Source organism: Artemia franciscana, chromosome 19 (assembly GCF_032884065.1).
Source record: "Artemia franciscana chromosome 19, ASM3288406v1, whole genome shotgun sequence".
In the NCBI taxonomy this organism is placed as follows: Eukaryota; Metazoa; Arthropoda; class Branchiopoda; order Anostraca; family Artemiidae; genus Artemia; species Artemia franciscana.
In genome coordinates this window covers 3623771-3648253 of record NC_088881.1, presented here as the reverse complement: position 1 = coordinate 3648253, position 24483 = coordinate 3623771, and the positions used below count along the sequence as shown (strand labels likewise).

At 35.0% G+C, this 24483-nt stretch overlaps 1 protein-coding gene across 1 annotated transcript in view; it reads left to right on the top strand.

The window, feature by feature from the left end:
• Nucleotides 1–24483, top strand: part of LOC136039174 (uncharacterized) — a gene marked incomplete in the record, with an annotated part of 228537 nt that overhangs the window by 188952 nt on the left and 15102 nt on the right. The window contains 5 exon segments of the mRNA XM_065722689.1: nucleotides 277–437; nucleotides 9035–9165; nucleotides 14633–14814; nucleotides 20866–21004; nucleotides 22327–22529. Coding sequence (XP_065578761.1) covers nucleotides 277–437; nucleotides 9035–9165; nucleotides 14633–14814; nucleotides 20866–21004; nucleotides 22327–22529 — 816 coding nt within the window.

Sequence of the window (24483 nt, the reverse complement as noted above, 5' to 3'; positions counted from 1 at the left end):
GCCTTGGTAATAGCTATCTTTGGCATCTTTGGCGTCATAAAAATTATTCTTTGATATCACAGAGAGGACTTTATGAACGCTGACAAAGATTACAAGGAATGTTATGAAAGGAGAAATAATTTATAAGGAGGTAATATAAAAAGGAGAGATAATCTATAATTTAATAATTCTTATTTATCAGAATTAGGAAATATTTTTAGGTATTGTAGAGTGGAAAGATAATACTTATGTGTAAATAATATGTATGCTATACATAGTAATATTTTTCTTTTTCAGTTGTCAGCCGAAAAATCATTGTTTGGAAACACAAAGTGGATTTCAAGGATAACTATTTTATTGGAAATGGCACATTGTTGTATTTTACTCCTTTGCCAACGTGTCTTTCTCTTAAGACGTGCTCAGAATGTGTTCAAGGGAAAGAAACTATTGGTTTTCAGGTAGGATCTATCTTATATAACTTTTTAAACAATCCCAGTTTTTTAATGAATTTTTTTATATTACACTGGCGTTTCTGATGTTTCGAGTTTTAATTAAATCATGTATTTAGTTAGTTGATGCTTAATTTTTGAAATTTACGATAAAAATTTAGGCTTTACTATTTGTCATTTGGTGTTCCACAAGGATCTGGTTCAACCCATATTTTTGCCGTATGCGAGTATATCAGTGATCTAACTCTGACGATATCCAACCTCTGCTAGGAAAAAAAATCAATGGCAATATGCATACGCTGTCGGTACTTTAAGTATCAACGCACTACCGACTACTAAAGCAAAATTAAAAAAAAATGAAAATGAAACTGATCTTCAAGAAGCAACTGAAAATGACGAATGTTTTCGAATTTAGTTTAAAAAGAAGAAAAACCATGTAAAAAGGGATCGCATCATATAAATCACATATGATATATGATATTTACATATTCAATAACAACAATCTGCATACAAAATTCAATATGATTTACCTAAAACCAAACGGTTGACGTGGATTGAATCAGTTAAAAAACATACATATAAAGTCATTTCTATTCACCATAATAATAAAGAAAGAAGGAAAGGAAAAAATATTAAAAAGAATAAATAAATATGAAATTATAATAATAATACTACGGGAGCAGCAATTACATATCATGTCCATACTGTGGAGTCACACTCGTCAACCAACAGGCAATTACATCTTAATTTAAATCTAATCTAATCTTCTTCAAAACAAACAAAGCTAAAATTCCTACTCACTCAAAAAATTTTCACTCAATTTTCCTTTAAAATCACTAGAATTTTCTATCTTCTTCATTTCATTTTCCAAATCATTTCATAATTTTATACCCTTCATAGTGAAAGAAAACGTGAATACATTTGTTGTATCTGCATCGCAGACTAAGCCGTAAGTTCAAGAAATTTGTTTATACTATTCTGATGTTTCTAATTTTCCAATTTTTATTCAAGTCATGTATTTAGTTAATTGCTGCTTAATCTTTGAAATTTACGATAAACAATCTAGTCTTTACTATTTGTCATTATGTGTCATTGGGTAACGCTCCGGACTTGAAATCCTGATGTCAGGGGTTCGAGTCCTGGTGTTGCTGATTCTTTGGTTTGGGACGGGGTCAATATTGTGACCCATTAAACTCAGCCAGAGTCGACCCAGCTCTAATAGGTATCTGGAAAAATCTTTGGAAAAATCACAGGAAGCATCGGATGATTTTCCCCCAACCACGCATTGATCTCCCGGCCGAAGGCATTGAATCAGGAGGTCGGTACCTGCGCAATGGAGACCATTGGTCACCTTGGGAAAAAGTTTTTTTTTAAAGTTCCTCTAGGATCTGTTTCAACTCTTATTTTTTCCATATAAGAGCATATCAATTATCTAACTCCGACCGTTTCCAATCTCTGCTTTTTATGGCACTTGGTGTTAACCAAGTGACATATAGCAATCACAAATTCTGTCGGTCTGTCGGTCCTTTTATGCTACTTTAGGCACTTCCAGTTAAGCTAGGACTATGAAATTTGGCAGGCGTATCAGGGGCCAGTTCAGATTAAATTAGAAATATTTTTTTCCCTGATTTGACCATCTGGGGGGGGGGGAGTGGGGGTTCCGTTAATTCAGAAAAATATAAAATAGAAGTATTTTTAACTTACGAACGGTTGATCAGATCTTAATGAAATTTGACGTTTTGAAGGATATCGTGTCTCGAAATTTTATTTAAAATCCCGACCGGATCTGGTGACATTGGGGGGGGGAGTTGGGAGGGGGAAACCTAAAATCTTGGAAAACACTTAGAGTGGAGGGATCGGGATGAAACTTGGTGGGAAAAATAAGCACAAGTCCTAGATACATGATTGACATAACCGGAACAGATCCGCTCTCTTTGGGGTAGTTGGGGGGGGGGGGGTGTAATTCTGAAAAATTAGAAAAAATGAGGTATTTTTAACTTAAGAACGGGTGATCGAATCTCAATGAAATTTTATATTTAGAATAATATCTTGTCTCAGAGCTCTTATTTTAAATCCCAAAAATATCTGGTGACATTGGGGGGGGGGAGTTGGGAGGGAGAAACCTAAAACTTGGAAAACACTTAGAGTGGAGGGATCGGGATGAAACTTGGTGGGAAAAATAAACACGAGTACTAGCTACATGGTTGACATAACCGGAATGGATCTGCTCTCTTTGGTCTAGTTGGGAGGAGGGGGGGTTAATTCTGAAAAATTAGAAAAAATGAGGTATTTTTAACTTACGAACGGGTGATTGGATCTCAATCAAATTTAATATTTAGAAGGATATCGTGTCTCAGAGCTCTTATTTTAAATCCCGACCGGATCTGGTGACATTGGAGGGGGAGGGTTGGGAGGGAAAACCTAAAACTTGGAAAACACTTAGTGGAGGGATCGGGATGAAACTTGGTGGGAAAAAAAAGAAAATGTCCTAGATACATGATTGTCATAACCGGAACGGATCCGCTCTCTTTGGGGTAGTTGGTGGGGGGGGTTAATTCTGAAAAATTAGAAAAAATGAGGTATTTTTAACTTACGAACGGGTGATCGGATCTCAATGAAATTTGATATTTAGAAGGATATCGTGTTTCAAAGCTTTTATTTTAAGTCCCGACCGGATCTGGTGACATTGGGGGGCAGTTTGGGGTGGGAGAACCTAAAATCCTAGAAAACGCCTAGATTGGAGGGATCGGGATGAATCTTGGTGGGAAAAATAAGCAGAAGTATTAGATACGTGATTTACATAGTTGGAACGGATCCGCTCTTTTGGAAGAGGGGTTAATTCTGAAAAATCAGAAAAAATGACGTATTTTTAACTTACGAAGGAGCGATTATATCTTCATGAAACTTCATATTTAGAAGGACCTCGTGACTCAGATCTCTTATTTTAAATCTCAACCGGATCCAGCGTAATTGGGGGGGTGGGCAGTTTAGGGGAACTGGAAATCTTAGAAAATACTTAAAGCGGTAAGATCAGGATGAAAGTGGATGGGTAGAATAAAAACCTGTCTAAGACAAATGACTGACATAACCGGACGGATCTGCTCTCTTTGGTGGAGTTGGGGGGGGGGGGGGTAATTTGGAAAATTGAGGCATTTGTAACTTACGAAAGGGTGACCAGATCTTAATGAAATTTGATATTTAGAAGGATCTTGCGCTTTAAAGCTCTAATTTTAAATTCCGACCAGATCCTGTGACGTTGGGGGGAGTTGGAGGGGGAAACCGTAATTCTTGGGAAACGTGAAAATTGGGGTATTTTTATTTTACGAATAGGTGATCGAATCTTAATGAAATTTGATATTTAGAAGAAATTCATGTCTCAGAGCTCTAATTTTAAATCCCGACCAGATCGTTTGACATTGGGGGGAGTTGGAAGAGGAAAATCTTGGAAAACACTTGGAGCGGGAGAATCGGGATGAAGCTTGGTGGATAGAATGAGCAAATGTCCTTGATACGTGATTGACGGAACCGTACTGAATTCGCTTTCTTTGGGGGAGTTGGGGGAAGGGTTCAGTGATTTGGCGAGTTTGGTGCTTTTGGACATGCTAGGACGATAAAAATTGGTAGGCGTGTCAGGGAGCTGCACAAATTGACTTGATAAAGTCTTTTTCCCAAATTCGACCATCTGGGGTACTAAAGGGAGAGGAAAAATTAGAAAAAATTAGGTATTTATAACATACGAGTGGGTGATCGGATCTTAATGAATTTTGATATTTAGAAGGACATCGTGACTCAGAGCTCTCATTTATTTCCTGACCGGCATTAAGCCTCTTATTTTCCTTTTAAATCAATCTATTGATTCATAGCATTTTGCTAGAGCTAATACCATATGATCTCTTGGCTCTTAGCTCTTCTTGCCTCGTCACAAGTGCTATATGAGCTCTTAGCTCTTGTTTACTTTTTTGTTTTACCTTTAGATACTTTATTTAATATACTGAAAAATACAAAAAAAAAATATTAAACCCCAACAGAGTGTATTGCTCGTCAGTCTGGGTGTGTAAATAATAGGACATACACAAGACAAGATCTTTTATTGACCGAATTACATAATAAATAATTTTATAAACTGGGTGACGGGGAGCAGGGCTCGATGTGTCGGCCATAAAACAGAGGTAAGAAAATGCCAAAATAACAAAAAAAAGGAAAGAAAAGAAAACATACAAGGTAGGAGATAACAGAGGAGGCCACCCCAGCGCGAGAACACCACAACCAAATGTCCTACTAAAATCTATTATTCATCAATCCCAACATCCAGACAAAGAACTTTTTTTGAAATATGTTTTTTCCAAAGGTCATTTATATAAAATAAAAATAGTAATGGCCCCAATACTGACCCCTGGGGGACTCCAATATTATCAATAACAATATGGCATGAAAGGTGTCCATTTATTTCTATATGATTTTTTAATAAAAAAAAAAATCAATAGCAGTACCAACACTTTAAAACCGACTGCTTACACATTGTTGGCGCTTAAGTATCGGCACACTACCGACCACTAAAGCGTTAGTAATTCTTGCAGGTGACAGCTGTTACGCTATTTCTGACTCCAAACTACATTAATTAATTCTGTTTAGTTTATTGAAACTGAAACTACATTCATTAGCCATATGTATTTCAATTATTTTGAGGTAAATCAAGTTTTCTCAAAATTAAAAATTATTCAACATGTATTCATAAGTTTCGTCCGTTCTCTATAATTTTTCATCTGTCTTTATCAATCAACTATCTTTAAATTGATTAATGACTTAGTACCAAAAAGTTCAGAAATTGAACAAATTAGCACCATTCCATTTAAGAAACTTGAATTTTATGTCCAAACCAGATTATAGGATTTTGATTATATGATGCCTATGCATATTCTGACTATAATACTGCAAAGTTTTATGCACCCTTCTCGTTATCAGGTTAGACCATTCTGATTGTATCATAGGCAGCGCAAGGGATATATCTGTTACGTCATTTTAATAAAAGTAGTGGTAGAATGCACATAATGCCTTTTTGGTTTATTCAACATTCCTCTTAACATGCCCTGACAGCTTAAACTTTATATCCTAGGCTATTTCTGGACTATTGAAAGTTCGGCTTTTTGATAAACTGAAGGGACAGTGTGTGTTTTGATTTTGTTCAACATCTCCTTATACATTCCCTATAAGTTTGATGTTCATACCCTTAGTCTCAGTAGTAGTAGTCATAGTAGAAGTAGAAGTATGCACAGAGTGTCTTTTGGTTGCACATCCCTTTGAACACTCTGGAAAGTTTCAACCTTATACTCTAAGTTGTTCCTGAGAAATTGCTCATACATATATTCCCTGAAAGTTTCACATTAAGACGCCCATCAGTTCAAAAGTCCTCGGAGATTTTATTTTACTTTGGCTAATAGTAATAGCAGACCATAAAATGGATCTTAATTTTTATTATCAGATTACTTCATAAATTCTCTTCCAGGTTACGCTTCCTTCCATACAAACAGCGGATTAGAAAGCTTGAAATTCCAACCCTCGCCTATAGATTCCATCGTCTTGATCTTATTGAAATGTATAAGCTCTGCAATGGAGCCTATGATAACGTACCAGCCCAGAGAATCGTGCAGTTCAATAAAAATCATTTCCGAGGACGTCAGTACAAAGTGAGTACGGAGCGCTTTTACAAGGACATGGGCCGATGGACTTTTGGCAACCGAGTGGTTCAGCATTTGAACAACTTACCAGAAAGAGTAATCTGCTCCACAAACCTACTGACATTCAAGAAGGAAGTTGATGAATATTATTCAAGTGACATTTTCTCCTTGTGCAAATTTAGAAGAAATGCAAATTAAGATTTTTGTTTAGTAGAGGCTTAACGGCCTACCATCAAATTTGCGAATATATTTATTTTATTTATTTATATTCATGATCTACTAGAACACCTAGAAGGTCCTGAGGCCCTTGCTGAAATAATCATTTCTGATTTTGGGAAAGCTATCGATGTGCTTGATCATGAGACTGTCATTAACGAAGTTTGTGCCCTGGAAGTCTCGCTGATTCTTTTATGTACCATCACAAGTTTCCTTTCTGGTCGTCAACAGTACGCACAACTTGAAAACGGGGAAACATCCAACTTCCAAGACATCACGCGTGGAGCGGTCCAAGGAAGCAAGTTAGGTCCCATCTTATTTGTGATAGTCATCAACCGACTGATGAAGCGAAACAAACAATGGTATAAATCTGCAGATGATCTTTCGCTATGTCTGCTGCACTTCCTGTTACAAACACCCAGTCAACTCATACCCCTGGTCACAGAGCATCAACATCAAGCTGATCAAGGGAAGCTCCAGCTAAGCCTTAACAAAAGCTGTGCAATGAGTGTCAACTTCCTGAAGAAGAAGAAGAGCATAGACGAATCAGCAGCTCTCTAAACAAAGAAATCAGTAAAAATACTTGGCATCACATTAAGTGACGATCTCTCGTTCAGAGATCACATAAAAAAAAAGGAGAAATATCTCCACAAACGTCCTCGTTTGTGGACGTCCCAGTCCATTCCCGTTGTTATATAACAAGGAGATGATAACAAGGTATTTCTCAAAATTATAAGTATGTATGATTTCTTTTGGTTTGAAATGCAAGTGTTGGGTGCAAGGATGTTCACCCAGAGTAGCTGAAGACGTGTGAAAGCATTTCTCATTGCATGAAAAAAGGTTTGAACCCCTCTCCATCACCAAAATTTTTGCCTGACTCCGAAAATCGTAATAAAATTTATATAAACACATTTTTTATCCTTATTTGAAAGTTTTTATAAAGCTATTTTATATCAGTGTCAAACCAAGCCTACATGAAGTAATTACTCCTACCTTTTAGTCCTAGCTTGTTTTTTCTCTGTACTTCCTTTTTTAGGGGACCAATATATGATTTTTTACCAACTCCACATTTCAATTTTTTTTTCTCCAACACTCATCATACTTTGAGATCACATCAGCAAAAGCAACTGGTCTTCTGATATTTGGAATGACAGAGCAACTTCTTCTTTCGTGCTATAAAACTTATGTCATTCCTGTAATAATATACGGCTGTCCTATCTGGTATCCGTTGCTTACAGAGAAACACAGAATCCAACTGGAAACAACTTAGAAGGGACCCTGCAAAATAATTTTTGGGCCAAATAACGAAAACTTGAGTGAACTCAAGCTCCCAACCCTGGACGAAAGGAGGTATAAAATGCTGATGAAGTTTGGAGCTGATATCCTGAAGTGACAACTTTACGGAAACTGAATAGAATCCATTCCATTTTTTCTGTTGTGTTTTGCATTTTGAAGGTTAAGTTGGTCCTTCCAGAGTTTTGGCTTCCCCGTGCTTAAGGATGGTAAACCTAAATGAAGACTATCCGTATACAATTTTATAACTAGAATTTCTGTTTTTTAAATTATTTTGAAAAAGTACCATTTAGGAGCCCTTTGGTGTGGTCAACTGCTCTTACAAAACTGAGAAAATAGTGTAATATAAACATATTACAAGCCTGAAGTTAGGGAGTGGAAGGAAACTTGAAGGGAAAAGCTAAAACCCGGCAAATTAAGCGAGAATTAGAAATGAAAACGGAACGATAATCGTAAACATCATTTGAGGTTTTTTTGGTGAGTGGAATCAAATTTTACCCCCAATTTTTCAGTTTTCCTTTCAGTTTAGCCAAAATTTCAGAAGCTGTAAAAGTTAGTGAATTTGGCGATTTTATTAATATTTATGAGAATTACTTATAGTTCTTGGTTCTATATGTTTCAGGCAGATAGAATTCTCATTGTCCCAGAACAAGGACCTACGCCGGAACAGGTGGGGGGGGGGGGTGGGTCAATTCTTATTTAAATTTTCACTTTTTTTAATTCTTGCTTCCCCCCCCCAAAAAAAAAAAAAAATTATAATAATAATGCGTACGCCTCTGATCCGGAATAAAAGTATGCTATCTTTTTAGTAACTAAAGAAAAATAAATTATGAAAAACCAAGGATTGTTATATATATATATATGTATATATATATATATATATATATATATATATATATATATATATATATATATATATATATATATCTTGGACCTACAAATATGTTAACTAATTGCTGGTCCCTGATATTTCCAGCTGGTGAAGCTAACAAGTTGGTTTCAAGCTATTTTTCGTAGCTTAAAGTGGATAATAGAGCCTATAATATGGATAGTTTTATAAATCTTTTTGAATTAAGAAAATGTTGTAAATCTTTTGAATTAAGAAGATGCTGTAAACAGGGGCGTGATTTGCTATGGGGCAGGGACAAACTGCCCCTCCCAGACCTCTGCCCCCGGACCCTAGTAACCCCCCCCCAGGTGAAATTTAGTTTTAAAAAAAATAAGTTTTAAATTAATTTAGTTAAATTATTTTAGTTTTAAATAAATTTAGTTTTAAATCTTGTTGAGTGCGAACAGAAATGCGAAAGACAGTTTGTCCGAGAAGCAACTATTTATATATTACGTTTTTATTATATTTTATATATTAGAATATATTTATTTATATTTTATTGTAGTTGAAACTGATCTTTATTTCGTTTTTAGTGCATTTGGTGTCCTCTCGCAAATCGCTGCTCTGATGGTATTGATAGAAAACGACAGGATTGGCTTATTAAAGCCTGTGATTCAAATCATTTGGGCACCGTTGAAAAATGTAATGAATATGAGGAACTGATGTAAGAATCTTACTTTTTTGTGCCAAAGACAAGTTTACCAACTTCAATGATTGCCGAATGAACGAAAAAAAGAAACGATTAATAGTTAGGTCTAATTAGGTTCTTTCACTTGTCAATTTCTTGTCTTTTCTCTTTCTCCCTCCTTTTATATTGGTTTTTATTATCATTTTCACCTTTTTGCTTTTTTATTTATATGTATAAATGTTACGGTGAAAGACCGAAATCTGGTTTATGTCGACATTCACTGGTGAATGTTCGAAATTAGTTTTTCTCTGCTTGGATTCAGTCGGCTTTGCCAGTCAACTTTTACAGTTTTGTACAAGGTTTGATGGTGACAGGTTAGGTTAGGTTGAGTTAGGTATTGAACCCATTGCTGATATTTGTAACCTAATTTAACGTAACTCTACCTAACTTTAATTTTTACCATCAAACCTTGTACAAGACTAACGATTCATTCGATTGGAAATCAAAAGTTCTCTCAAATGTGGTCGAGGCAACGAGCCCCCCCCCCTCGCCTTTTGACCCCAAAAAGAACCAGTCATAATTTGTCCAAGGGATAAGGGTCGTAAGTTATGTAAGCAGCCTAATGTCAACGTATAAGATTCTTGTGGAAGGGGTGTTCGTATACTCTATGGAGGAGAATCGTTCAATTTGAAAGCGAAAGCTCTAGTTACTTTTTAAAAATTCGAAAGTGACTGAAGGGTAATCCACCTCCTCCCCGTGCCTTTTTTTTTGCAAATACATCCGATCAAAGCTTTGAAAAAGCCGTTTTGTTCACAATAATCCGAAGGTCAAATAGCAATGCTTCTTGAGTAGAACCCTCCCACCAGCCCCCGAACAAGAGCTGTAAGCTATTCAAGTTGCTCATTGTTAACATAAGGTTTTTACTGAAGGGGTGACCGTGTTTACTTAGGAGGAGGCTTATTCGATTGGAAATTGAAAGTTTTTTGCCTTTTTTTAAGAGTCAAAACTGGTCGGAGGGCAACCAGCCCTCCCCAACGCCCCTTTTTCCCAAATATATCTGATCAAAATTTTGATATATTTATTTTTTTCAAACCAGATCAAAGGTCAAATAACTTTGCCTTTAGGGTTTGCATCCCCCAGCCTCCGTGACAAGGGCTATAAGTTATGCAAGATACCCACTGTTAACATATAAGGACTTTTATTGGAAAATAGGGCATGTTTGATCCTGGGTCTTCAAAGAGGCTTAGGATTTTAAAGTGAAACTTTAAGGAAGTTTTGATAGGGATGCTGAAGACAGACAAAACACACTATGTACTTGCTGGTTATGAAATAGGGAATATCTTCAATTAGATAGAACTATTTTGGGTATTAAATTGAAACTTTCAAGGTATGTTGAGATGTTGAAGAGAAATTAGAGGGAAGCCAGTATCCCTGTCCTTTTTAGACGCCCCTCTGCTGAGCACTGGTTGAAATTTTGGAAATTGTCATTTCGTTCGAATTAGTCAAACGGTCTAATGGCTATAGTTCCATGAACGTCATGCACCCCCATTGACTCATGGAGAGGATTGTAAATTCTGTAATTTGCCCATTTGCAGGATTTATCATCAGGGATAGAGGAAATATTTATTCTGAATCTATCCGAAAAGGCTAAGGGCATTAAGGTTAAACTTTGGAGCATGTTGAGGGGTATCTTATACTAAATCAAAAGGCAATTTATGCATCAAGTTTATCAAAAAGGAGGTCATGTATTATCTTAAGACCGGCTGAGCGAATTAAGTTAAAACTTTTAGGACACGTTGTGAGAGATTTTGAAACATATTTGGAGGGCTGCCAGGCCCTAGTCTGCCCTTTTTGTTGCCCCCCTTCAAAAACATTTGGCCAAAACTTAGAAATAGATATCTTGTTCAAAATAGTCAGAAGCTCAAGCAACTATGCGTGTGAGGGTGTCGAAACCCCTCACAGCTTTGAAGAGGGAAGGTGAACACAATAAAAAGCACTGTGTGTGCTTGTTGGGATGTTAGAGAGCTATCGGTGGGCAACCAGCTCCTCTTGCCCTTTTTAGATCCTCCTTTCCTTCAGCTTTTCTTTCCTTCACAATAAAGAAAAACACTGTGTGTGCTCGTTGGGATGCTTCAGAGCTATAGCTGGGTAATCTGCTCCTCTTGCCCTTTTTAGATGCATCTTTCCTTCATCTGTCCTTTCCTTCACATAAAAAAAAACACTGCGTGTGTGCTCGTTTGGATGTTTAAGAGCTATTGGTGGGGAACCAGGTCCTCTTGCCCTTTTTAGATGCTCCTTTCCTTCACAATAAAAAAAAACACTGTGTGTGTGCTCGTTGGAATATTTAAGAATTATCGGTGGGCAACCACCTCCTCTTGCCCTTTTCAGATGCACCTTTCCTTCATCTTTCCTTTCCTTCACAATAAAAAACACTGTGTGTGTAATCGTTGGGATGTTTAAGAGCAATCGATGGGCAACCAGCTTCTCTTGCCCTTTTTAGATGCTCCTTTCCTTCAAATTTCCTTTCCTTCGTAATAAAATAACACTGTGGATGCTCGTTGGGATGTTTTAAGAGCTATCGGTGGGCAACCAGCTCCTCTTGCCCTTTTTAGATGCACCTTTCCTTCATCTGTCCTTTCCTTCACAATAAAAAACACTGTGTGTGCTCGTTGGGATGTTTAAGAGCTATTGGTGGGTAACCAGCTCCTCTTGCCCTTTTTAGATGCACCTTTCCTTCATCTGTCCTTTCCTTCACAATAAAAAAACCCTGTGTCTGTGCTCGTTGAGATGTTTAAGAGCTATCGGTGGGCAACCAGCTCCTCTTGCCCTTTTTATATGCTCCTTTCCTTGGTCACTGATAAAATTTTGAAAAGACGACTTTATTCAAAACATTCAAAAAATCTAATAACTATGTCTCTAATAGCCCCAGGGCAATGATTGTAAATCATGCAATTTGACCTGTATTACATGTAGGATTAATCATTAGGAAAAGGAGGAATTTTGATTTTAGGTGTGGTCAAAAAGACTGAGGGTATTACGGTGAAACTTCCAAGTATGTTGAGGGACATTTCAAAATAAATCTAAAGATACTCTGTATATCCTGTTGATGAAAAGGGGGTATTTGTGATATCACACGAACAGCTGAGGGTATTAAGATTAAACTTTCAGGGTATGTTGAAGAGGATGTTAAAAAGGCATCGGAGGGCAACCAGTCCCCCTCATATTCCGTTTTTAGCTGCCCTCCCTCCACAAATATCTGATGAGCATTTTGGAATAGCCATTTTGTTCAAAATAGTCGGAAAGTCAAATAACTATACCTTTTGGGATGACGTGGGCCCAACCCCCGACAGCCCCTGGGGGATATGTTGCAAGTTGTATGTTGCCCACTATTTACATACATGGCTGGCTATTGGGAAAGGGAGACATGTTCGATCCTGAATCTCGAAAATGGCTAAGAATATTTAGGTAAAACTTTTAGAAAACGTTGAGGGGGATATCAAACAAAATCGAAGCGCACTATATGCAGAAGGGTTGTCAAAATGGCACAACAGCTATGTCTAAGGACGGCTAAGGGTACTAAATTGAAATTTAAAGGCATGTTTAGAGGGATGTCAAAAAAGAAATGAAGGGCACACACCCACTCTTGCCTCTTTAGATGCTCCTCTTAATGCTGACAGAGATCTTACAAAGCCATTTTATTCAGAATAATCACAAGATCTAATAGCCATGCCTCTGAGGATATCATGCCTCCACTGCCCCCGGCGCAGGACATATAAATTATGGTATCTGTCAATTTTTTTTTTAACGCAGGATTTACCATTGCGAAAAGAAGAGATGTTTAATGCTGGGTCTGTCCAAAAAGGCTAAGGATATTGGGGCAAAATTAGGGAAATATTGAGGGTTATGCTTAGCTAAATAAAAAGAAACTGTTTTTCCCCTTCCACCACCCCTATCTGTAATTGTCTAGGGCCTCTTGCTTCATTTGCGCTTTACTGAAAACCAATTATATCGCAGATATTTTCTTTTGTATTTACAACATTGAAAATACAAATAGAAAATTACAGTGAAACAAATCTCGAATTCCTGAGCTTTCAGCTATTAATATCATTTTATGTTAAATATTCAGTTTCATTTTATTAATTCTTTCCAAGGACTGTTTAAGAAATATATAGTTCTCAGTAAAACGCAAATGATGCAGCAGGCTCTAGGGTTTTACAGTTAGAGGAGGGGGAAGGGGACAGTTGCCAAACTCTTATTTGTAGTGATTTTTGTTCGTTTTAAGTTTCATTGTTTTTAGTACCTGTTGTATATTTGTTTGCTATGATTGTTTATTTATTTTCTGTTTGTTTTGGGTTTTACATACTGTTCAATAGTAATTATTAATCGTTTTGAGTTTGAAAAAATACAGGAATTTGTTTCTGCTGGTCTTAAAATTAATGTGGCTTTTTACTTTTCTATGATTAACTCTTTTTACAGAGTACTTTTCAGTATTTTTAGGAATAATGGCATTTGACTCCTTGGTAAATACAATATTTAAAAAAGTTTCTTATTTTGTTTTGATATTTATTGTATTTGGATTTTAGTATTTTGCATGTTTTTGTATTTCATTTGTCTGAAATTAATTTTCTAAGATCAAGGCTCATTTTGGATAGATACCCATAGCAGGGCGTTTCTAGCTTTACTTACCAGTTCTGGACAATGGCGGTTGTGAACCATAACGTTGTTAAGTAATTCATTCCCTCGGCGAGCAGAATTTTGAAAAAAATTCTATTTATATAGTTATTATCTTATATATGCTTCTTGTTTTTCCTTTTTAAATATCTAGTAATGCCGATGTATAAACCCAGAAATTCCAGAAATTCTGGCAGGTTGGATCAGACTCAGACCCCGGGCCCTTGGAATTAAACTAAAACTCATGGTAAAATTTGCAGTTTTCAACATGATTTAGCTTTGAAGAAAGTAAACATATCACATGATGCCTTTTCTTTTTCTCATTTATAGTTCAACAGTCGTTTCTTGGGGGAATTCCATTTTGACCCTTAATGGGGGCTCAAAAGGTAAAACAGCCCATATTAACCAAAACTTATGAAACACGTTAAAAAAAATGGCTAGTGAGAAAAAATTGTCATTTGTAGCTGGTTCAGGACTGGTAATTATTATGTTCCTTAGTCTTAAAAGTAAAATGTAAATGTTGAAAATCACGTCACAGCAAATATAACGTCATTTTTAGGGGTTTCTAGCTCTTTTTGAAAATTCCGGCAAATTTGTTTCAAAATAATATTTTACTGTTTGTTCTAAAGAGAATAATAATTACCATTCCTGAAGCATTTGTAGCTGATTCAGGACAGGTAACTATTATTCTCCTTAGTCTTAATAGTAAAATATTATTTTGTTTACTATACCATTAGATGGCCTCGTAGATATATGGATCATAAGAATTCATCTACTTTGTGTAAATTGAGATATTCCATATGAATAAAATATGTAAATTCATTTATTCTAGGAAAAATAACAGTCTTACATCCAAAACTACAACCACCACCTCTACAACTACGAGAACTACGACTACTACACCACTCCCTACTACAGAAGAGCTACTAATAGTAAGTGAAGCTCTGGCTCCCCAAAATAACGATTGGGATAGGTTCCCAGAAAAGAACTTTATAGATGATCATGAAGAAAAAAGTGAGTCCTAAATCTTTTCTTCTGTCACTGTTTCATGTTTAGAAGCTCCGTGTCAATCGGTGGTGTCCACCAATGGTGATTACAGTATGTCTCAGTCTATATGTGCGTACCACTATCAGTGTAGTCACGGTGGCCACTTTGTATGGCGTATCCAACTTTCTATCGTATGAAGAATTTAATAAATTTAATTTAATAAATTTAAAAATTATTTTAAAAAAAAAATAATTTAAAAATAAAAATTTTAAAACGTTAAAAATTTTAACGTTGTATCATCTTGGTCTAAAAATTTTTTGAGACCAGTAGATAGAAGTATGAAAAGAAGATATAAAAAATAGAACAAACACAAAATAGAAAATTACAATATTTGGGTTTCCTCAGGTTTTGGTTTTTTGGTATCTTCAATGATATCTTTTAATATTCTTGTCGAATAGTAAAGACACCTGAAATAATTTTCACCAGTGACCGTATTATTGGTTCAGACGGGCAGAGCCAAGAGTTATGTAAATAGTGAAAATTATTCTCTTTTGAAAAACGAACCAATAGTCAATAAGGGAGTAAAAATTTTACTTAATCACCAGGGGACTTGATTTTCTACTGGACCAAAAGGAGTTACTTCAATAATAGCTAACAAGAGGCTTATTTCGCAACAAAATAATTAACTTAATTTCAATTTTATAATTTTTTCTCAGTTGCTTTGATGTTCTCACTGAAGTAACTCTAATGGGTTCTTTTCCCTACGTGGATCAGTAGTGACAATTGTATTTACTATTATTAGTGGTGGTTTTATTTTTTTTAGTTTAGTGTTTTTTATTTTTATCTTGTGCTGAAAATGCCTAGTTTACATACAGGTGAAATATCCGCGTTGTTCTAGTCTGTCATCTCTTTTCTCTCTACTGGCCGCAGTCTCGTTTGATGCATTTAAAGTGGTATGAGAAGGGAATAGAATGTTGACATTTATATAGTAGGGCAATATGTGAGGTAAGACTGAATTTAACTGTGAAGGAAAATTTTCGAATTGGCCCAGTAGAGATGTATTAGAGTTTCTATGTGCTTAATTGGTGTTACTTGTTTAATTGATTATGCTTAATCCAAAGTAAGCAGAATGGGTTAGATGTTCTTTAATCTTTATTATGATTTTGAATGATTGTAAATGAATTATTGTTTTGGAGGTTTTGAGCGGTCAGGGTGCAAGAATGGGCTGACTTCTAGTGTTAAGAGGACCAAATCGCTTAGACTAGGAATAAGTGATGGTAAAGAGGGTATATTTGGGTAATTTGGTAAATTGGTGCAATGAATAGCTTCAATTACCTGGGTAGTAGTGTTAGCAAAGGCGACGGATGCAGTGAAGGTGTAAAAAGTAGAATAGCTAAGGCCCAGGCTGTTTTTTCACAGTTGATAAAAGTTTGGAAAAACAGGAAGATAAGTCTGATAACCAAGATTAGAATATTAGAGACAATTGTGGAGAGGGATGGTAAATTTGTCTTGACGTAGAAGAGCTGAGGGAGAATGTTTTTTTTACGTAGTTGAACAATCTTAGGAAGAACAGGAAGATGAATCTTAGAATCATTTGCGGATTGTAGAAACCTTCTTAATAACTGGTCAAGAATAACCATGCAGTATAGATATGATGAAGAAAATAAGCTAGATGTTTTCCCAAGGAATTGTAAAAAGGGGTAGAGTTTTATCATGTGGAGCTATTCTCCAAAGGACCTGTCTGACAATGTTTTAGGCACTTTTGAACAACAGTTTGTGAGAAAGAAATTGTTCTTTCATGATTTTAAAATGCATTTGAAAAAAATCCAACGAGGAAGTATGAGAGAGAGAGAGAGAGAGAGAGAGAGAGAGAGAGAGAGAGAGAGAGAGAGAGAGAGAGAGAGAGAGAGAGAGAGAGAGAGAGAGAGAGAGAGAGTAATCTACTAATGCTACTACTATGCTACTACTAACAGTCCGTCAAAGTACTGAGCTGATAACACACTTAAGCACGCTTTTTGACCATCCCAATCTATTGAAAGCCTCCCTCTTTACATCCTCCCAGGAAGTTCCCATTTCACTTGAATCTTTTCTTACTATATCCTCTTACCCCACTCGGTGACGACCTGCTTTTCGTTTGGCCTTAGGCGGTTGGACGAAAAGAACAATCTTTGGCAATCTGTCATCCTTCATCCTGGAAACGTGCCCTAGCCATCTCAACCTTTCTCACATTATAGCCCTAGATAACAGGATTGAGGCACATTTTTCTTGCAACTCACTCTTTGTTTTAGAGTCATTCAGTCGGGTACCCTAAACAATCAGTAGGTAATTTTTTCTGGAAAACGTCTAGCAAATACTCCTCCTTTTTTCAGAGTGTCTGAAAAAGGCTTTTTTTTAAAGTGGAGGTCACTTCTCTATATTTCCCCCATCTTACTTTTTATTTGCTTTTTTCAATTACGGAAACAAATTTCTAACAACTATGTGACCAGAAACCGCGAATTTCTAGCATTATTGCACTTCTTTTGGGGGTTGGGTGGGGGGATATTTAATTTTAGATCTGCTTACGCGCAACCTTGATTTTAGCGAAAAAATATTTCAAAGCGTATATGATGTTTAAGGCTATTCACCTTCTTTTAATTTTTCATAGTTAACTTATGTGGCTGCTAAATCTATATTTTTATCAGGAAAATTAAGTAAATAAGTGGAAAACAGGATATCACTTTTAAAAGTGATTATATAAAAAAAAACAAGTTTTTTTAACTGCAAGTAAGGAGCGACATTAAAACTTAAAACGAAAAGAAATTATTCCGTATATTAAAGGGGTTGTTCCCTCCTGAACACCCCACTCTTTACGCTAAAGTTTGACTCTTTGTTGCAACTCTGCTTTTTAAAACAATAAAAAAAACTTTATCGTAAAGAGCGAGGGAGAAACAGGAGAAACAGATTATAGTCAGGATTACGTATTATTTGGCGAATGAGTCTCGGGCAATATGTTTTCTTTTTTTTAATGGTCGTCTCTAAATTTTCATTCCAAAAAAAGCAAAATTCCTGTATTAGGCCCACACTTTACCTCCCTCCCTTAAATATTACATTGAAAATATCGTTTAATGGTTGTCTGTAAAGGATTCATGGGAAAAAAATTATTCCCAGGAAAACGGCCGAGGAATGTCCAAGCAACTAGATATTCCTTTCCAACAAAACCGAATAGTCAGCTTCACGCTTGTGCTGAAAATATGTGAAGGCTAGTCATGTTTCATTTCTCTCAAAGATTAGGTTAGAATAGGCGAAAAATAAAGCTCTTTTTAGCAATTTCAATCCGTCTTTTGTTTTTGGGGAGAAACCGTTATTTAGCTAATGCAACCTTTATAATTTTCTATGCCAGATTCATATATGTTTGATGAAAATGTTAGCAAAATGAATGAAGGTTTTGCGATTTCAGGGTTCAAGAATAGGTCTAAAAATAAATGCTGAGAAGACTAAGTTGTTAAGACTAGGACTAAGTGAAGGTTAAGAGGTGATATTGGGTAACAAGAAGATTGACATAATGAACGGCTTCACTTACTTAAGTAGTATTACTAATAAATACAGTGGACGTAGTGAAGGTGTTAAAAAAAAATAGCCTAGAAATAGCCATCAAAGGACTCTGTTTACCTAGGCTTTTTTTTAAGTAGAGGTCACTTCTCTATATTTCCCCCATCTTACTTTTTATTTGCTTTTTTCAATTACGGAAAAACATTTCTAACCACTATGTGACCAGAAACTGCGTATTTCTTGCATTATTGCACTTCTTTTGGGGGGTTTGGGGGAGATATTTAACTTTAGATCTGCTAACGTGCAACCTTGATTTTAGCGAAAAAATTTACCTCCCTAGTATTATTAATACACACTAGTACTATTAATAAATTACAGTGGACGTAGTGACGGTATTAAAAATAGAATAGCCTAAGTCCAGAGCGTTTTTTAACAGTTGAATAAAGTTTGGAAGAATGCGAAAATAAATCTGCGTAACGATATTAGATTATTGGAAGCTACAGTAATGACAATGGTCAGGTGTGGTTTTTGTGAAAGTTCTTCTTGGTAGGGTTTGAATAGAGAGGCTTTGTAGATTAGAATAGAGGAGAAGCGTGTGTAGCTGTGTTGACCTCCGGTGGTTTGGTGCCACAGTGAGTTGTTATTAGTAATAGTATGTCAAATATGATACTCGTATAACCAAACATGCTAAATTATCTTTGATATTTCAACATAATTTTTCAAAGATTTTACGTTTAGCAATAAGTCTTATTTTTATCAGACTTAGTTTTTTTTGTAGATTGAGCTATTTAATACCTTATATAAAAAAAATTTCCTTCTATGACCAAATTTTGATTTTATTTTATTCCAATAAAACAAAAACATTAGCAAACATTACACATAATGCCAAAATGTAAGTTTTTACAATATTCGCATTTTTTTTCATTTTTTGTTTTTTTTATATTTTGGAAGTTTAAGAATTAAATATTATTTGTTAAAAATTCTGATTAAGGAATCATCGAAATATTCTAATGTTTTGGGCAGCAACGAATTTCAGTTTGTTAAAGTTTAATCCTTGTGCAGAATTACGTCAGTTAGTCAGTTAGTCTTTAGTCAGAAGAATATTATGTTCAAAAGCTGTTCCAGTTTTTTTTAGAAAGATTGAAAAACAGATGAGCTGAAACATATTTATCAGTTTTTTTTAATTGTTTTTGTTTGTTCTGTTTTATCAGTTCTTTTGTTTCTTGTATAGAATTTCCTCTATAAGAAAATTATATGGAAAAGTTTTGGTTTTTGTATAGAATTATTCATTAGTCAGAAGAATATAAATTTGAAAAATCTGTTCCAATTTTTTACAATGATTGAAAAACAGATGAGCTAAAACATTTTTATCTTTTTTTTTAATTGTTGATCTGGTTTATCAGTTCTTTTTTTTAATTTTCTATTGTTTTTTTTTTTGTAGTTTTCGCAAAGGCAGGCAAACTTGTCCTTGGATCACTTTAGAGTGGGATTCAGAAAGAGTAATCATATGTAATTAACTAAATGAATCTTATAAAATAAATGCTATATAAAAATAAAGCATTTTTATTTAACACAAGAAGTTAGGTACCCCCCCCCCTTTTCTGGCTTAATCTAAATGAAGGGAGGGGGGGGATTAGTTTCACTGCCTCACCTTTATTTGTATTTAATATATATATATATATATATATATATATATATATATATATATATATATATATATATATATATATATATATATATATATATATATATATATATATATATATATATATATATATATATATATATATATATATATATATATATATATATATATATGGATGCACATAACTCCTCTATTATACTCTAATATTATCTTTTCATGTTTGAAATAATCCATTAATCTAAATAAACGTTCAAATTTGCTGTAAAATTAAGACTATTTATCGGGCATTATCATTCTTCTGTCAAAGTAAGTGAGCGTAATCCTAGAAGCATCAATGTTAAAACACCTTGCACCAGCAAAGTGGATGAAGCCACGCTGCATGAATGTAATTTGCTGGGGTTTTTCAACTACTATTGACTACTATGGACTAATTTTGGACTACTATGGGCCGTGGTTCGTCCTTAGTTTAATAAATCTCAGTTAGTACCGCTATAACCATGATATATTCAAAGTGATGTGCAGAGAAGTTTGATGTTTTGCAAGTATTTCATGAGCTACATGAGAGGCTTAATTGAAGTTTTGGCAACTTCTGTCACACGATCGCACAGTTTTATGTGTTCCTCTTCTCGTGATCCATCAGTTAAATTGATGTGGCAATGGTTTTTAAAGTACATGATTGTGGGAATTCCAAGGTTCAAAAATGTTCAAAGTTCAAAATGAAATTTCCATATATTTTGAATACGTCGCATACGGAACACAGTTTTATGTGTTCCTCTTCTCGTAATCCATCAGTTAAATTGACGTGGTAACGGTCTTTAAAGTACATGATTGTGGGAAGTCCAAGGTCCAAAAATGTTCAAAGTTCAAAGAAAACGTTACTATGCCAAAATCTTTTTGTCTTATAGCCATAATTACTGACGATGAATTACTTACTTTGAGCAACATCCTGCTTTATTTAGACGAAAAAAATCCTTTTGCTACGCCATTAATAAGTTTACAAGGAAAAACAAGATCAGGAAGCCAAGAAGATTTAGCAAGACAGCCGTAAGTACACAATTATTATAGCTACTCAGTGATCAGAGAGTAGAAAAAAGCGTTTATCAGGAATATGGAGTCAGATTTTTAGTAAATTTTTTTCTGAATTGATTTGGAGTAACAGAAATAAGACCCTTTTGGGTCGGAGTTGTCGAAACACGAAAAGCATGTAGTCAATCCAAATACTGTTAAATACTACCAAAGAATGACAACAATATACAAAATTAATATTGTAGGCTAATTATATTGAATAAGGTGTTTTAAAACTAAAGAAATGTGTTTAAGGAGAAACTTATAAATTAACTTTCTGCTGGGAAGTAGCTGGAATGCTGGGGTCGAAGTTCGTACTTCTTTGATGAAAATGTTAGAAGTCAAAACAATCATATTTATAGTTTCGAGAATTGGAGTTGGTAGTAAAATGGCTCGACTTCAGAGCCCTGGCATTTAGAACATTTTGTTATTTTTGCACTTTTTGACGTCACTGGTAGACACTTTTTCGTCATCATCATCACTAGGAGCTTACTGTGTAGCCTGCTCTATCTGTGAGTTCTGCTGACAAACACAGCTTTGATAAGACACATAAATTAGTTTTTCCACAAAATATTGATAGAGTATTTTTTGGTGTTATTCTCTCTCTCTCTCTCTCTCTCTCTCTCTCTCTCTCTCTCTCTCTCTCTCTCTCTCTCTCTCTCTCTCTCTCTCTCTCTCTCTCTCTCTCTCTCTCTCTCTCTCTCTCTCTCTCTCTCTCTCTCTCTCTCTCTCTCTCTCTCTCTCTCTCTCTCTCTCTCTCTCTCTCTCTCTCTCTCTCTCTCTCTCTCTCGGTTATAATATGCTCAACTGCTTTGTGTTCATTTTTTCTGTTTATTTGGGCTCATAAAATTGTCCTTATAGCTAATTAGTTTATTCTGCAGTGTATGTGTGTAGTATTTTTTGAGGCTATATAAGAAGCTACACGATCTTTAATTTCTTCAATAAAGTCAACAATGCAGACAAATTATAGGAGTTAAACAAGTATTTCACAAGAAAAATTGGAATTACAAGAAAACTATTAGAATGGAAATAATAAAAGTTTCATGATTTCAGGAGTATGGTCCCCTGAGCTCTTAGCCTGTCCGTGCCTACAGCAGTTTCACTTACCTGTCACTATTAAATCTGACCGTATCTGTCTTATGGTCTATCCTTCGCAGTCTATTTATATGTCTTACTCGCTTACTCACTCTTCATCTCTTTTTCTCCCCTACTGTCCTTTTCTCTATTTCTCTCGCTTTCTCTCTCTCCGGTTATTTACGAAAGATATTCAACTGCTTTATGCGTAAATATTTATTCTTCAGACTATTTGGGCCCCAGACAGCAAGTGAGGCAGTTGTCAGTGGAACTTCTCGTCTCATCAAAGATCTGTATGACAACTATAGTCCAGAAGTAAACAACAATGAGCAGGTCACTCAACAACATCTAAACGAAGAAGAAGCATTTTTTCAAGCGGTTCTTGCTACTGAGCCGATGAAGAGGGTAGTGGCTCTGCTTCAGTCCCGAGGTTTTTTTCCTTTTCCTTTCTTCTTTCTTTCCCTTTCATTTTATATTGCATGCTTAGTTTTGGCTTTATCCTTCTTAGCTTCGGTGGGTTTTTTTTTAACGCTATGGCTCTCGAGTGTTTTCAATTTATAAAATTACAAAAGAATACGTTTTTGTATAGCTTTTGAGGATCTAGTAAATAATATCTTGTCCCCTTCTCCAAAACAAAAATTTACATAAAAAAGAATTCCATCTTTTGCCCCAACAAAAAATTTCTGAAAGATCCATCACCCAATCGTGAGAATAACAGAGTAGACTTACTAAAAGCACATTGAGAATTCGCCACTTTGATTAAACGCAACGAATAGTAATAATAATTATAATTTATATTTTACCCACTAGTCTGCAGAAGCATAATAACGAAAAGACACAAAAGTCATAAAAAAAAAAAAAAATCAGTTTTACCGTTGAAGTGCTTCACATTGTTTCTTTCATGCTCATGTTCATTTAGTTTTCAGTCTTATATGTATACACATATCTGGCAGAGAAAAAAGCTCGTTTTCATGGACAAAACAGCTAAAAAATAAATAGTAAAATCAAGAGATAATCAAAAAAGATATTTTTTTTTCATTTTTTGTCCACCAGTAGTCGATTAACAAGAAGGAAATGAAGATCCGAAAAACAAACCCAAAAAGAAAATAACAAATTAACAATAATACAAAAAAAGCTAAGTAAAATAACTAATAGCTATCGAAAAGGAAGGACTTTAACTTATTTTTTGGAATTCTAAACGACAAATCAAAAGTGATACCCTACTCATATCGGTTCTATGCAGCAACCACTCTTTATCCTAGAGAAAAACAGGACCTCTCTGAAATTATCAATGGCTAGCGTGGTTTGCTTGTATTGCGAGTAAAATATAAAGATGACATAGCAATCGGGAACAGATCAAAAGAAAAAAATAGCTAAGCAGTGTATGGAGATTGTGATTAAGTTTGAATAATAACGAATAAAAAGTAACTGCTAGTTCAACAGGAAGAATATTTAATAAAGAATATAAGCTCGTTGTACAGGATTAAAAACAAAATTAGAAAAAAAACGCTGGGGATGGAAGAAAATACGAAGCGCCTTATTTTGTTGTGCAGTAGAATGAAGTCGAATCCGAAAGTATTTAAGTAAATAAGTGGACAGTAATTTAGGTAAGAATGGACAAGAGCAAAATAAATAAGACGCATAACTTCCAGAGGCAAAACAAATTTCATACGGTGCATAATACCTATGTTCCTTCCAAGATTGAATTGAAAATTATATGTGGCTTCCAATTTAAATTTGAGACAACTAGTACACCTAGGTAACAAGTTATATCAACGCGTGATATCTCTGTACTTGATACAGAAGACTTAATCAACTTAAGACATGGAAGAGCCCGTGAACATACTATAAATTTAGTTTCTACAGTATTCAGAGCTAGACTATTTGCCGTATACCATGCTAATGTTCTATCAAATGCAAGACTTATATTATGTTTGGTTTGACTGTATATTATGTTTGACACTAACAATTCCAAAAACTATACAGGCTATGATCAGCGAACAGTACAGTCACCCTTAGGTTCACAATTAAATTATTAATATCATTAACATAAATTAGAAACAATAGTGGGTCTAGAATTGAACCCTGAGGTACTCTAACTCTATTCGAACTCTATTAATAGACCGAACTATAATACACCAGACTCTATAACTTAAATATGACATTATTACCACATTAGCTTGACCACATTAGCTTGACCACAATTTGACAATTTTTCATTTAAAATTATATGAATTGTACTATTAAACACTTTCCGTATCTCCACAAATATAGTAACTGGAATTTCATTCTTGTTCAAAGCATCATGTATAAACTGGGTCATTACCAAAATAGCATTCTCTGTGAAATGGCCTTTGCGAACGAATTGGAACTTACTAAAAAAC